The 12,500-nt window shown below is 45.2% G+C and overlaps 2 protein-coding genes across 2 annotated transcripts in view; both read right to left on the bottom strand.

The window, feature by feature from the left end:
• The window catches only part of LOC119598021 (calcium-activated chloride channel regulator 1-like), a 6,261-nt gene extending 2,440 nt beyond the window's left edge, over positions 1–3,821 (bottom strand). Inside the window, exons 1-3 of the mRNA XM_037947667.1 lie at positions 3,601–3,821; positions 2,851–2,983; positions 1,350–1,480 (exon numbers count right to left, since the gene is read on the bottom strand). Coding sequence (XP_037803595.1) covers positions 1,350–1,480; positions 2,851–2,983; positions 3,601–3,701 — 365 coding nt within the window. The 5' untranslated portion in view covers positions 3,702–3,821. The remainder of the gene's footprint in view (positions 1–1,349; positions 1,481–2,850; positions 2,984–3,600) is intronic.
• A 6,404-nt stretch (positions 3,822–10,225) lies between these two features.
• LOC119598020 (calcium-activated chloride channel regulator family member 3-like) overlaps positions 10,226–12,500 on the bottom strand; it is a 7,555-nt gene continuing 5,280 nt past the window's right edge. Inside the window, exons 4-5 of the mRNA XM_037947666.1 lie at positions 12,007–12,160; positions 10,226–10,398 (exon numbers count right to left, since the gene is read on the bottom strand). Coding sequence (XP_037803594.1) covers positions 10,226–10,398; positions 12,007–12,160 — 327 coding nt within the window. The remainder of the gene's footprint in view (positions 10,399–12,006; positions 12,161–12,500) is intronic.

Raw genomic sequence — 12,500 nt, 5'->3', positions numbered from 1 at the left:
TAACCCGTTGACCCCTTCACCCATTGATCTAGTAACCCGTTGACCCCTTCACCCATTGATCTAGTAACCCGTTGACCCCTTCACCCATTGATCTAGTAACCCGTTGACCCCTTCACCCATTGATCTAGTAACCCGTTGACCCCTTCACCCATTGACCTAGTAACCCGTTGACCCCTTCACCATTGATCTAGTAACCCGTTGACCCCTTCACCCATTGATCTAGTAACCCGTTGACCCCTTCACCCATTGACCTAGTAACCCGTTGACCCCTTCACCCATTGATCTAGTAACCCGTTGACCCCTTCACCCATTGATCTAGTAACTCATTGACTCCTTCATCCATTGATCTAGTAACCCGTTGACCCCTTCACCCATTGATCTAGTAACCCGTTGACCCCTTCACCCATTGATCTAGTAACCCGTTGACCCCTTCACCATTGATCTAGTAACCCGTTGACCCCTTCACCCATTGATCTAGTAACCCGTTGACCCCTTCACCCATTGATCCTAGTAACCCGTTGACCCCTTCACCATTGATCTAGTAACCCGTTGACCCCTTCACCCATTGATCTAGTAACCCGTTGACCCCTTCACCCATTGACCTAGTAACCCGTTGACCCCTTCACCCATTGACCTAGTAACCCGTTGACCCCTTCACCCATTGATCTAGTAACCCGTTGACCCCTTCACCCATTGATCTAGTAACCCGTTGACCCCTTCACCCATTGACCTAGTAACCCGTTGACCCCTTCACCCATTGATCAAGTAACCCGTTGACCCCTTCACCATTGATCTAGTAACCCGTTGACCCCTTCACCCATTGATCTAGTAACCCGTTGACCCCTTCACCATTGATCTAGTAACCCGTTGACCCCTTCACCATTGATCTAGTAACCCGTTGACCCCTTCACCCATTGACCTAGTAACCCGTTGACCCCTTCACCATTGATCTAGTAACCCGTTGACCCCTTCACCCATTGATCCAGTCACCCCTTCACCCATATGTTCCTTCACCCATGCGAGTCCAAAAGGGGGATCTCAGACGTCTATTAAACAGTCCAAAGTTCTTCTCAGACCAAAGACGTATAATAAGGGAGATAAAAAAAAAGAGAAATAGAGGAAGGAAGAAAAACAAAATAAAATAGAGAAATTAAATGAAAAGAAGAAGAACAGAGAGAGAGAGACAAAAAAAAATCAAAACAAAACCTAACTCCAGCTTCACCAGCCACCGGATAAAAAAAAAAAGAAAGAAAAAAAAAGAAAAGAAAAGAAAAAATCACGACGACGATGATAATGACGGAAAATATAAAACAGAAGAAAAAATAAAAAATAAGAACAGAAAACCTTACCCCAGAGCTAGGGTGCTAACACACAGTTTCTTGCTTATGATTTCGTCCATCACATCAGCTACCATTGGGGCTTCGTTTTCCTCTCCGTCTGTGATGAGAAACACGTTCTTGTCTGCTCGACCTTCCAACAGCTAGACCAGAGGGAGAGAGAGAGAGAGATTATTTGGATGGAGAGAGAGAAAAGAGAAGGAGAGGGAGAGAGGGAAGGAGGTAGGGAGGGAGAGAGGGAGGGAGTGAGGAAGGTAGGGAGGGAGGAAAGGAAGGAGGAAGGGAGGGAGGGAGGGAGGGAGGGAGGGAGGGAGGAGGGAAGGAGGGAGGTAGGGAGGGAGGGAGAAGGTAGGGAGAGAGAGAGAGAGAGAGAGAGAGAGAGAGAGAGAGAGAGAGAGAGAGATTATTTGGATGGAGAGAGAGAAAAGAGAAGGAGAGGGAGAGAGGGAAGGAGGTAGGGAGGGAGAGAGGGAGGGAGGGAGGGAGGGAGGAGGAGGAAGGAGGAGGTTGGGAGGGAGGGAGAAGGTAGGGAGAGAGAGAGAGAGAGAGGAGAGAGAGAGAGAGAGAGAGAGAGAGAGAGAGAGAGAGAGAGAGAGAGAGAGAGAGAGAGAGAGAGAGAGAGAGAGAGAAAGAAAGAGAGAGAGAGCGAAAGAAAAGAAGGGAGGGAGGATAGGAGGGAGGGAGGGATAGGGGAAAAGAGGGTGGGGAGGAAGGAAGGAAGGGAGGAAGAGAGGGTGAAAAGGAGGAAGGAAGGGAGGGAGGGAGGGAAGGACAATGATAAATAATAATAATAATAATAATGCTGCTAATGCTGGTAATAATAGTGCTAATAATAATGATGCTAATAATAATAATGATAATAAGGATAATGATAATGAGAAAGATAGTAATACTTATGATGATGATGATGATGATAACAATAATAATGATAATAATAATGATAATAATAATAATAATAATAATAATAATAATGATGATAATAATAATAATAATAATAATGAAAAAATAATAATGCTAATAAAGAAGATGATAAAAAATAATAATGCTTATGCTAATAATGATAATGAGAATGATACTACTACTACTACTACTACTACTACTACTACTAATAATAATAATAATGACAATAAAAATAATTATAATAATAGTAATAATAATAATAATAATAATAATAATAATAATAATAATAAATAGCAATGATAATAATAATAAAATAATGAACAAATAAAGTAACATGCAATTAATGCCCAAATCTCATTCTCTCTTTCCCTCTCCCTCCTTTAATCCATCCCTCTCTCCTTCCTTCCCTTCCTCCCCCCTCCCCCCTTCTCCTCCTCACCCTCCCACCCCCCCCTCTTCTACCCTTCCCTCCTCTCCCTCCCTCCCCCCTCCCTCCCTCCTTCTCATCCTCCCTCCTTCTCACCCTCCCTCCCTCCTTCTCACCCTCCCTCCCCTCTCACCCTCCCTTCCCCCCCTCCCTCCCCTCCTTCCCTCCCTTTCCCTCTCCACTCACGTCAACGGCCATCTTCAGTCCGGCGCCGATGCTCGTTCCACCGTTGTTACTGGTGTGAATCTGACTGGCTAGTGACTTCCTCTCTGTCTCTCCCTCAATTTTCGTCAGCGGGGCGAGGAGGGAGGCGGTACTGCTGCAGGGAGGGAGGGAGGGAAGGAATCGAGTCAGCAGGGCGATAAAAGAAAGGATATTCAGAGTACCGGGGGTGACGAGCGGAGAGAGGAGATACCCTGAGCAGCGGGGCGATAAGAGTAAAGGAAACACTAGCGGAATCGAGATAAAAAGGCGACAAAAAAAATGTAGGTTTCTCTTATCTACTGCATCTGTTTCGTTATCATTACAAATTTGCTTTTATTTTGTAATCTTGGATTTGCATTAATAACATTTTCTAAAAAAAGAAAAAAAGAAAATAAAAAAGAAAGAAAGAAAAAGAGAAGAGAAGAGGAGGAGAGAGAGGGAGAGAGAGGGCGAGAAGAGAGAGAGAGGAGAGAGAGAGAGAGAGAGAGAAGAGAGAGAGAGAGAGAGAGAGAGAGAGAGAGAGGGAGAGAGAGAGAGAGAGAGAGAGAGAGAGAGAGAGAGAGAGAGGAGAGAGAGAGAGAGAGAGAATAATAAGAAAAGAAAAAAGAAAGAAAGAAAGAAAGAAAGAAAAAAGAAAACGACAAAGAGAGGCACGAAAAAACACATCACATTCTTTCGCGCTATCAAAAAAAAAAAAAAAAAAAAAAAAAACGAAAAGAAATCATTACTTACTCAAACCTCACAATGGCCACGGAGCTGTACAACGGAACCTCATGAAGCAACCACCGCTGGGCCGCTAACTGGAGTCTGACCATTCGATTAGCGGTCGACATACTCCCTGAATAATCGAGTACCAGGACATAATCCGGGTTGGTTTCTCTGACCACTTTGATATTGGGTTCCTCCGAGTTAGAGGTCGCTGGGTTACTTCGAAAGAGAGAGAGAGAGAGAGAGGTTACAGGTCAGTTTCGCGACCCGAAAAAAGGGAGTTTCTGTTCTTCATTTCTTGATTCATTGTAAGTTTGTGGATAGATAAAGGGTGTGTTTATTTATTTTTTTTCAATCGTAGTTTAAAATAGGAATGAATTTATTGAGCCTATTTATTGGTGACTAATTCTACTGGGACACAGACCGCGGGGTTTACTATGTAATTATTTTTGTTTTAAACGAAATTTGTAATTTTTTTTTTTTTCCCCCAAAAAAAAATTCGAAATTTTTGGGAAAAAAAAAGAGATAAATTTTTTTTTAAAAAATTTAAAAAAAAAAAAAAAAAAAGCAAAAAAAAAAAAAAAAAAAAAAACAAAAAAAACCAAAAACAAAAAAAAAAAAATCTGGGAAAATTCGAAAATCTCTAAAATAAGTCAAAACAAAAAAATCAGCACATTTCTAAAAAAAAAAAAAAAAAAATCGAAAAATTCTGATTTTTTTTTTTTATTGGCAAATTAAAACAAAAAAAATCTGATAAAAAAACCCCAAAACCCCTGCTTTTAAAACCCTCACCCCTTTTTTCCCATAAAATTTCCCGGAATTTTTGAAAAGCATTACCTCCAAACCCGGGTTGTCCGTCGCCCCTGTGTTGTGTTTGGTCTTGGCGAGGCTGTTGTGCGTATGGTCGTCGCAGAACTCAACCAGCTGGAAACCCAAGAGTGGATTTTTTCACTTTTGGTGATTTTCATTTTTATTATTCATTATTTTCTGGGTTTTTTTTTTAACCAAAATTTTACACAATTTTTACAAATACATCCATATAAAACAAAACAAAAACAACACACCACACACCCACCCCCCAAACCCCACACCCCCCCTTATTTAAAATAAACAAACCACACACACAATATATAAAATTATAAAAAAACCCCACACACACACACCCCCAACCACACCCACACAAAACCCCTGTCTACCGTAATCGCTGAAGACCACGGGAAACCCGCCCATGAGAGACGATTTAAAGCAGCCCGGGTTTGGCGTCGGGGGGAAGAACACCAGGTCGCCCGTCAGGGAGCCCCTCTTGGGTGTAAGGGGCACGGGCCGTGTCTCGTCAAACCACATCCTACGAAAAAAAAGGGAAATTTTCGGTATTATTTATTTTTTTTTTTGACCCTGGTTTAAAATTTTTTTTTATTTTTTTTATTATTCTTGTCTTTTTATATTTTTTTTTTGACTGTTTTAATATTTTTTTTTTTTTAATAAATTAGTTCTTGTTTTTTTTTTAATATTTCTTTTTTTTTTATTATTTTTTTTTTTTTTTTTGGAGGGGGGGGAAAGTGTATCTGTAATCATTTGCCCCTTCTTTTTTTTTTTTTTTTTAAAAAATCTTTATTTTTCTTAAAAAGCTAATTAAAATAAAATCCGCCCTATTTACATCATCATCATCAAGGGCCCAACCCCGAGGGGGGCGCAGGGCCGCATCCCCCCGCCTTTCCCGTTTCCCCGCCACGAGATCCCTCGGGCGAGTCTCCGGCAGGCACAAAACGGCCTATCTCAAATTTTCCTCGCACGGGGGTCTCGTTGAGCTCCCAACCCCCCCCCCCCCAAAACCCCCCCCCCCAAATGATCCCCTTTGGGTCTCCCACGGTTTTCCTCCACCCGGGGGTTCCTCCAAAGGAAAACCCTGGGGGTAGGGTCTTTCCACGGGTAGACAAACCCTAGGTGGCCATATCCCTTTAGTTGGCGTTTCCCGTTTTTATCAAGTAACGGAAGGCCCCGGCCCAGGGCCCGGTCTCACGGTGTAACTCCCTTTTTGGACCCCGTGGCCCCTCCCCAACCTGTACCCCCTGCCCCGGCAAAGGGGGACTTTTTAAAAAAGGCTAAAGGGGCGAGATTCCAAGACCGGGATAGCGTCCAGGTTTACTTCCTGAAAAAAGGTTAAAGGGCCCTTGAAGAACGCAGTTTGGGTCCTTCTGCATAGTACCGACATCTCCAAACGCTCTTGTTGTCAGTTCATGGCTCCTGTTCCCGCCCAAATTCTGTCTACTGTTTTTCTTTTTCTCAAAACCCAGAGATAGGACTACTTTACCAATTTGAAAAACTTTCTGAATTTAAATGTTCCCCCGTGCAAACAGGATCGACAAAAAGGGTTTTCCTCAAAAGGGCCCCCAAAAGTCCTAAATTTTTGGTCTTGGTCTGGGGAACCTCTGGGCCCTGGGGGTTTCGCCTCATTGCTAAATGTATAAAGAGTTTCACCATTGACTCCAATGACTGGGATAAAAAGGGCAACATCGTCGGCAAAGTCAAGGTTGAGCCCTTTTATATTGCCTGGGGTTCTCCACACTGACTTTGGCTAGTACTCTGCCCATTACCAGTCCAAACTCATGAGGGCCTTCCACAATTACCCCGAAAGCGCAGAAATGGGTCTATCGTGGACTTCCAGGATTAAACCCAGCTGCTCTGGTCTCTGAGGGGCCTCAGTAGGGGGTTTGGGGAAACCCGGGATACTGGGGCCGGGGCCCGGTATTTTTTCCCCCCCCCCCAACGGTGGGGTTGGGGGGTTAACCAACCCCCCGGAAAAGATCCCCCCTTTCCCCCCCCTTTCCAGGGAAATAATTCCCTTTTTCCCCTTTCAGGGGGAAAGGCCCACCAAAATCTTTTGGGCTTTTAGGGGCCGGCCCCATGGTTTTCCCCCCCAAAAGCCTTTAGGGTTTCCGTAAGGGTTCAAAAAATCCCCCAACTTTCCCCAAATTTCTTGGCCGTTTGGGATAAACCCCTTAATCTGGGGGGGTTAGGGGGTTTTTTTCTCGGTTTGGTTGGGGGGGAATCCCACAGGGCCCCCCTCACCCAGCCTAAACTTTTTTGGAAGGGCCCCTCCCCCTGGTCCCAAATTTGTTTAAAAATTACTACCCAAACCTTCAGGGGAACCCCAAGGGGAATTCTGGATGGATCCGCCAAATTCTGCTGTTCGGGACAGCTTAAGAGCCCCCAGAGAAGGGGGTTGGTTTCAGTTTTTAGGTTTGGAAGGTCAGGGGAAGGTCAAGGGGCAAGTTGGTTTTATCCTGGGGAAAAAAGGGATTCCCCGGGAGGACTTTTTTGGGGGCCCTTTCCGGGATGTGACCCCAGCCAATGTGGGTTCCATAAAAATTTCGGCCCCCCCCCGGAAAACCCCTTTGCATTTTCTGGGGGATCCTCCTAAACGTGCAAACCAAAATGTTTTTGGTTCGATCTCCTTGGCCCTGTACCCTTTCGCGGTCCCCTGTCCACCCCTTGCAAGTTGGAGCGCTGGTCCCATAAAAAAGAGATCCTCATTTTCTGGACCTGCAAAGTCCCGGAAAAGGGGGCTTTTTCTCGTGCTGGTCAGCTCCCCCCATGGGTGCCGGACATCTCATACCCCCTTTTCGGTCACAGCCTGATACCGCATTGAAGTCACCCCAGAAAAAATACAATATCCGCCGGGGGGAAATTTTCTGCCAAAAGGGTGCAGTTTTGGGAAGGAACCTGTTTCACATCAATTTTATATACATTGGGAGGGGACGTATACAGCAATAAGAGGCAGAAGCCAAAAACATACTTTAGTCTCAGTGGGTATAATACGCTCCTCAAACCCGGGGTCCCCCTCAACCCACCAAGGGCTGAAGTCGGGTGGGGATGGGTTGGCTCCCCCGGAGGTGTGAAACATCGCTGCGGCCCGCCCGTAGTGGGGGTTTTCCCACCCACACTGATCAGGGCCCCTACCAGGGGGCTTCTCCCCTCTGAAAGGGCAAAACCAAAATAAAATCCCGTCCCCCCTTTAGTTCCTGCGATAGCAGAGGTAACCCCCCTCGTCCTGGGGCGCAAGGACGGGGTTTTTCCAAAAAAGCCCCACCTGGAAAGCACGCCTAGGTTTTAAACCTCGGTGGGGCACCCCGGGGTGCAACCCCCAGCCTGCCGCCCCTGCCCCCCACAGCCCCAAAAAGAAGGGGGTCGGGAGGGTGTGGGACTGCCCATTCCGGGATGTGGGGTTTTCCCCAGGGGGTTTTTCCCCCCCAACTTCCTTGTGGGTTGGGGCCCCGCCGGGGGGGCAGGGGGACGAGTAACTCTCTTTTAATCCCAGCCCCGACTTTGCCCTCCCACAGGAACCCCCAACCCACCTTTCTTGCTGGGTGGGAGGGGCAAAACCCCTCCCCACATTTTTTTTTATTTTTTACTTGCCAGTGGGTCCCCTTTTTGGAGGGGGGGGACTGGCAAGGCCCCCTCCAAACCCAGCCGCCCCATTACCCCCCGGGTGGGCTTGGGGGAGGGGTTTGGGCCCGGAGCCAGGGCGTGTCCCATGCCGGGGGGCCATAAACTCCGTACCTCTGGGGCCCCCCCCTGCTCCGGATTCCGGGGCCCGTTTTTGCCTGGGAACCCGGGAAAGGGGCCCCCTTTTTTCCCGGTGGCCACGGGAGGGCCCCGCGAAGGGCCCTTTAGGGTGGAGAGGCTGTGACCTGGGAGGGGGGGCTTTTTTGCAAAGCGCTCCCTTTTTTTTGTAATGAGCTAGCCAGGGGCCCGGGAAACTGCAAGCGAGAAGGCCCTGCAAGCACTTAACACTATTTTAAGGGTAACCACACCTCGCTTTTTACATCAACCCTGCCGTGAAGCACCCACCCATCCGTCTATTTACTTACCAATAAACATATCAACCGACAGTTTGTACAAATTAATAAAAATATGTACAATTGTATTTATTTATCCATGAATCTATACATCTATCTATAAATTTTTTTTATTTATTGTTGGTTTTTAAACCTTTTTTACCCGTTTCATTACCCCAAACACTGAAAAAATTAAATTTTGACTTAAACTTAAAGAAAAAATTATGTAAAATAAAAAAAAGATCTATTAAAAAAAAGTAATCAGATACATCTACGCATCTAGCATATGCCCTTTTAAACTTTAAATTTTTTTCCTGTTTAAAAAATTTAAAACATTTGCCCTGCGCTATGCGTTTTTTTTTTTCCCTTTTGTTTTTCCATAAACTTTTATCTATGCCAGGACAATTTTTTGAGATTTTTATAAAGCACTCCTTCCACGTGTGCATATGTACGGGTGTTGGTTAATATATAAACCCCCTTCTCCAACTCTCTCTCTCTCTCTCCCCTTCCGGGCCCCCTCTCCCCTCTTTCTCTCCTCTTCCCCTTAACACCCCTTTCTTATCCCTCTCTCTCTCTCTCTTTTGGACTCTCTTCGTCTCTCTCTCTCTCCCCTCTTTTTTTTTCCTCTCTTTCCCTTCCCCCTCCTTTTTCTCTCTTTTTCCTTTCTTTTTCTTTTTTTTTTAATTTTATATATATATATATCTATTATATATAAAATATAAAATTAAAAATATATAATATATATATATAATATATATATATATTTAAAAAATAAACTTTTAATATAATTATAATATATAAAATATTATAATTATAAATATATTATTTTATTAATATTATATTATCTTAATATATTTTTTTTTTTTTATATAATCCAAACCCCAACCGATTTAAAAAACCCCAAATCCCCCCCCCTCAAACCTTCCCTCCCTATTTCCTTTTATTATTTTAAGTTTCCCTTATATTAAATCTTATTCCCCTTTCCCCTTTTAACAAAAAAATATATTGGGTTTAACCCAAATTTTCTTAAAATATTATCCCTTATATAAATTTTTAAAAAACAAATACTAAAGGGAAGTTGGTTTTTAAAAACATTCTTAAAATTTAAGGGGGTTTTTAAAAAAAAATTATATTTAAAAAAGGTTTAAGGGAAAAAATTAAAACGGGGGGTAATAAATAATAAAAAATTTCAATAAAGTATTAAACTTCCTCTAAATTTTTTAAACCCATTCCTATATCTTCAATAACAATTTCACAAAATTTATAATGTAAACCCGTTTTAAAAAAGGGGTTTAAAATGTAAACCCCCAAAAGGTTCACCCCCCGGGGAACCCAGGGGCCCCCTGAGTCAAAAAAATTGGGGCCCCGGCCCTTTTCCCCCCTTTGAGGGGTTTTGTCCCTTTAATTTTTTCCCTCTCCCCTCCTTCCCCCTCCCTTTTTTTTTCCGGAAAAGAAAGGAACTTGGGGTAAAGGGGGGGGTTTAAACCCATTTGGAAAAAAAATAACGCAGGCCGAAAAGGGGTTTTCGAGGTCTGGGGGGAAAAGGGGGGATCAAAATCCCAATTTGGGTGGAAGGACAAAAGGGTTTCAAAAAGGGGTGGGGGGGTAAAAAAAAATTTTTCAAATTTTGGGTCAAGTTTCCTGTTTTTTCAACCTTTCGTCGTATTTTTGGAAGGGGTAAGTAAAGGGTTGCAGGGGTCAAGAAAGGGGAAATTTTTTTAAAAAAAAAGGTTGGGCACCCAAAAGGTTAACCAGGGTCACCAAAGTCTAAGGGTAGGGCATGTCACCAAAGGGGGGCCTTCCAACCAAGTTCACTCCGTGCACACGTTCACTTGATATTCAACCTGGCTCCGGACGTCGGTGCGGCCGCTGGCTTCCTCTCTCGGCAGCGAAAAGAAGATGGGATACTTGGGATCGCCGCTGTACCCGATTTCGTCGTAAACTCCCCATCGCAGTCTTGCCCACTCCATCACGAGCACCTTGGCTGGGGAGGGGAAAGCGGGAGATAGCTACAGGGCCAAGTTCGGTGTCGAGAAGCAGGCGTGAAAAACAGGTGTCAAGGAAGGGTAGGTAAAAAAAAAGGTGTCAGTCAACGGGTGTTAAAAACAGGTGTCAAGGAACAAATGCCAATCAGCGGGTGTCAAGTAACAGTATTAAGCAAAGGGTGTCAAGTAACAGTGTTAAGCGACGGGTGTCAAGAAACAAGAGTCGAGGAACATGTTTTAAACAGCAGGTGTCACTAATCGGGTATCAATCAACAGGTGTCAAGCAACAGATGTCAATCAACGGGTGTCAGACACCTGCTCACACAACAGGTGTCCTTCAACAAGTGTGAAACAACAGGTGTCACACAACAGGTGCCAAACAACCAGGTGTCCTTCAATGAGAGTCAAACAACGGGTGTCAGTCAACAGAAACAGCGACCACTTCCCACTACTTCTGAGTTCATGTCTTTCTTTATTCCTTTCTCCCTCTCCCTCCTCCTTCCTCCTCCTCTTCTCATTAACCGAGCCATGAGAACGCCAACTGAGAAAGGTAAATAGACCTCATTAGGAAAAAAAAACTAAACGAACAAGCGAACAGGTACCGAGGTCTGGATAGGGGGAGATCAAATCCCTATTTATATTTGGGATGGAAAGGACAACAAGGGATTTCAGAAAGAGAGCCTGTGGGCCTATCACAAAAAAAAAATCCTTCAGAATTCTCCCTGGTCAAGTTGTTCTGTTCTTCTAAACCTTTCGTCTGGGAGTGAGGGAAGAAGTAAAGCTGAAGTTGCAGGGCCAGGTCAGCAAGAAGGGATAAGAGCTAGAGCTAGGTCATCCTGAAAGTACCAGGTCACTCATTCTGAAGAGGTAGGATCAGGTCAGCCTAGAGTGGTGGGACCAGGAACTGACACAACGTTATAAGCTGAGAAAGGAGTCAACGCACACACACACACACACACACACACACACACACACACACACACACACAACCACACACACAACACACACACAACACCACCACACACACACACACACACACACACACACACACACACACACACACACACACACACACACACACACACACACACACACACACACACACACAGCCACACACACACATACGCGCGCGCGCGTACACAAAAAACAAACCCATAATTCTTTATACGTCAACAGAGTACACAGATTAGGAATGCAATTAAGCTTTGTCTAGAAACAGGTTACGTCTCCATCTCTTGGCTTCTCTTTGTTAATATTTCCCTCTCCTCCTTCAAGAATATGCCTCCACCCACAAGCAACATTGACTTCGCCTGATATTTCCCCTTTTCTCGCATCATTGACATCAGCCTGAATGAGGATGGAATCAACAACGTATGTGTTTGTATCCATCCCTGGCTACTTAAAATCTGTCAGCACCGAGGCTCTCTGTCTCTCTTTCTTTCTCATTCTCTCTCTCTCTCCTCTCTCTCTCTCTCTCTCTCTCTCTCTCTCTCTCTCTCTCTCTCTCTCATTCTCTCCCTCCCTCTCTCCTAACCCCTTCCCCTCTCTCTCATTCTCCCTTCCCCTCTTTCTCCCTCATTCTCCCCCCCCCTCTCTCTCTCTCTCACCTGGCGGTCCGTAGTAATAAGAAAATATTTCCTCCTTCAAGTAAGCTGGTGTCATATGGATGAAATCCCCCGGGTCTCTACACTCTCCTGGTTGTCTCGTGTAGGGCTGGTTCTCGTAAACGGGGTTCGGGTTGTCTATACGGAGGTCGCTCTCCTGTGGGACAATGGCGGATCATGAGGACAGGAAGATGGTGATGATGGAAGAGGAGGAGGAAGAGGAGGAGGAGGAGGAGGAGGAGGAGGAAGAGGGGGAGGAAGAGAAGGAGGAGGAGGAGGAGGAGGAGGAGGAGGAGGAGGAGGAGGAGGAGGAGGAGGAGAAGGAGGAGGAAGAGGAGAGGAAGAGGAGGAGGAGAGAAGGAGGAGGAGGAGGAGGAGGAGGAGGAGGAGGAGGAGGAATAGAGGAGAGGAGGAGAGGAGGAGGAGGAGGAGAGAGAGGAAGGAGGGAGGAAGAGGGAGGAGGAGGAGGAGAGGAGGAGGAGGAGTGAAGAGGAGGA

This window comes from Penaeus monodon, chromosome 40 (genome assembly GCF_015228065.2).
Source record: "Penaeus monodon isolate SGIC_2016 chromosome 40, NSTDA_Pmon_1, whole genome shotgun sequence".
Lineage (NCBI taxonomy): Eukaryota > Metazoa > Arthropoda > Malacostraca > Decapoda > Penaeidae > Penaeus > Penaeus monodon.
This window is presented reverse-complemented; position numbering and strand designations above follow the sequence as displayed.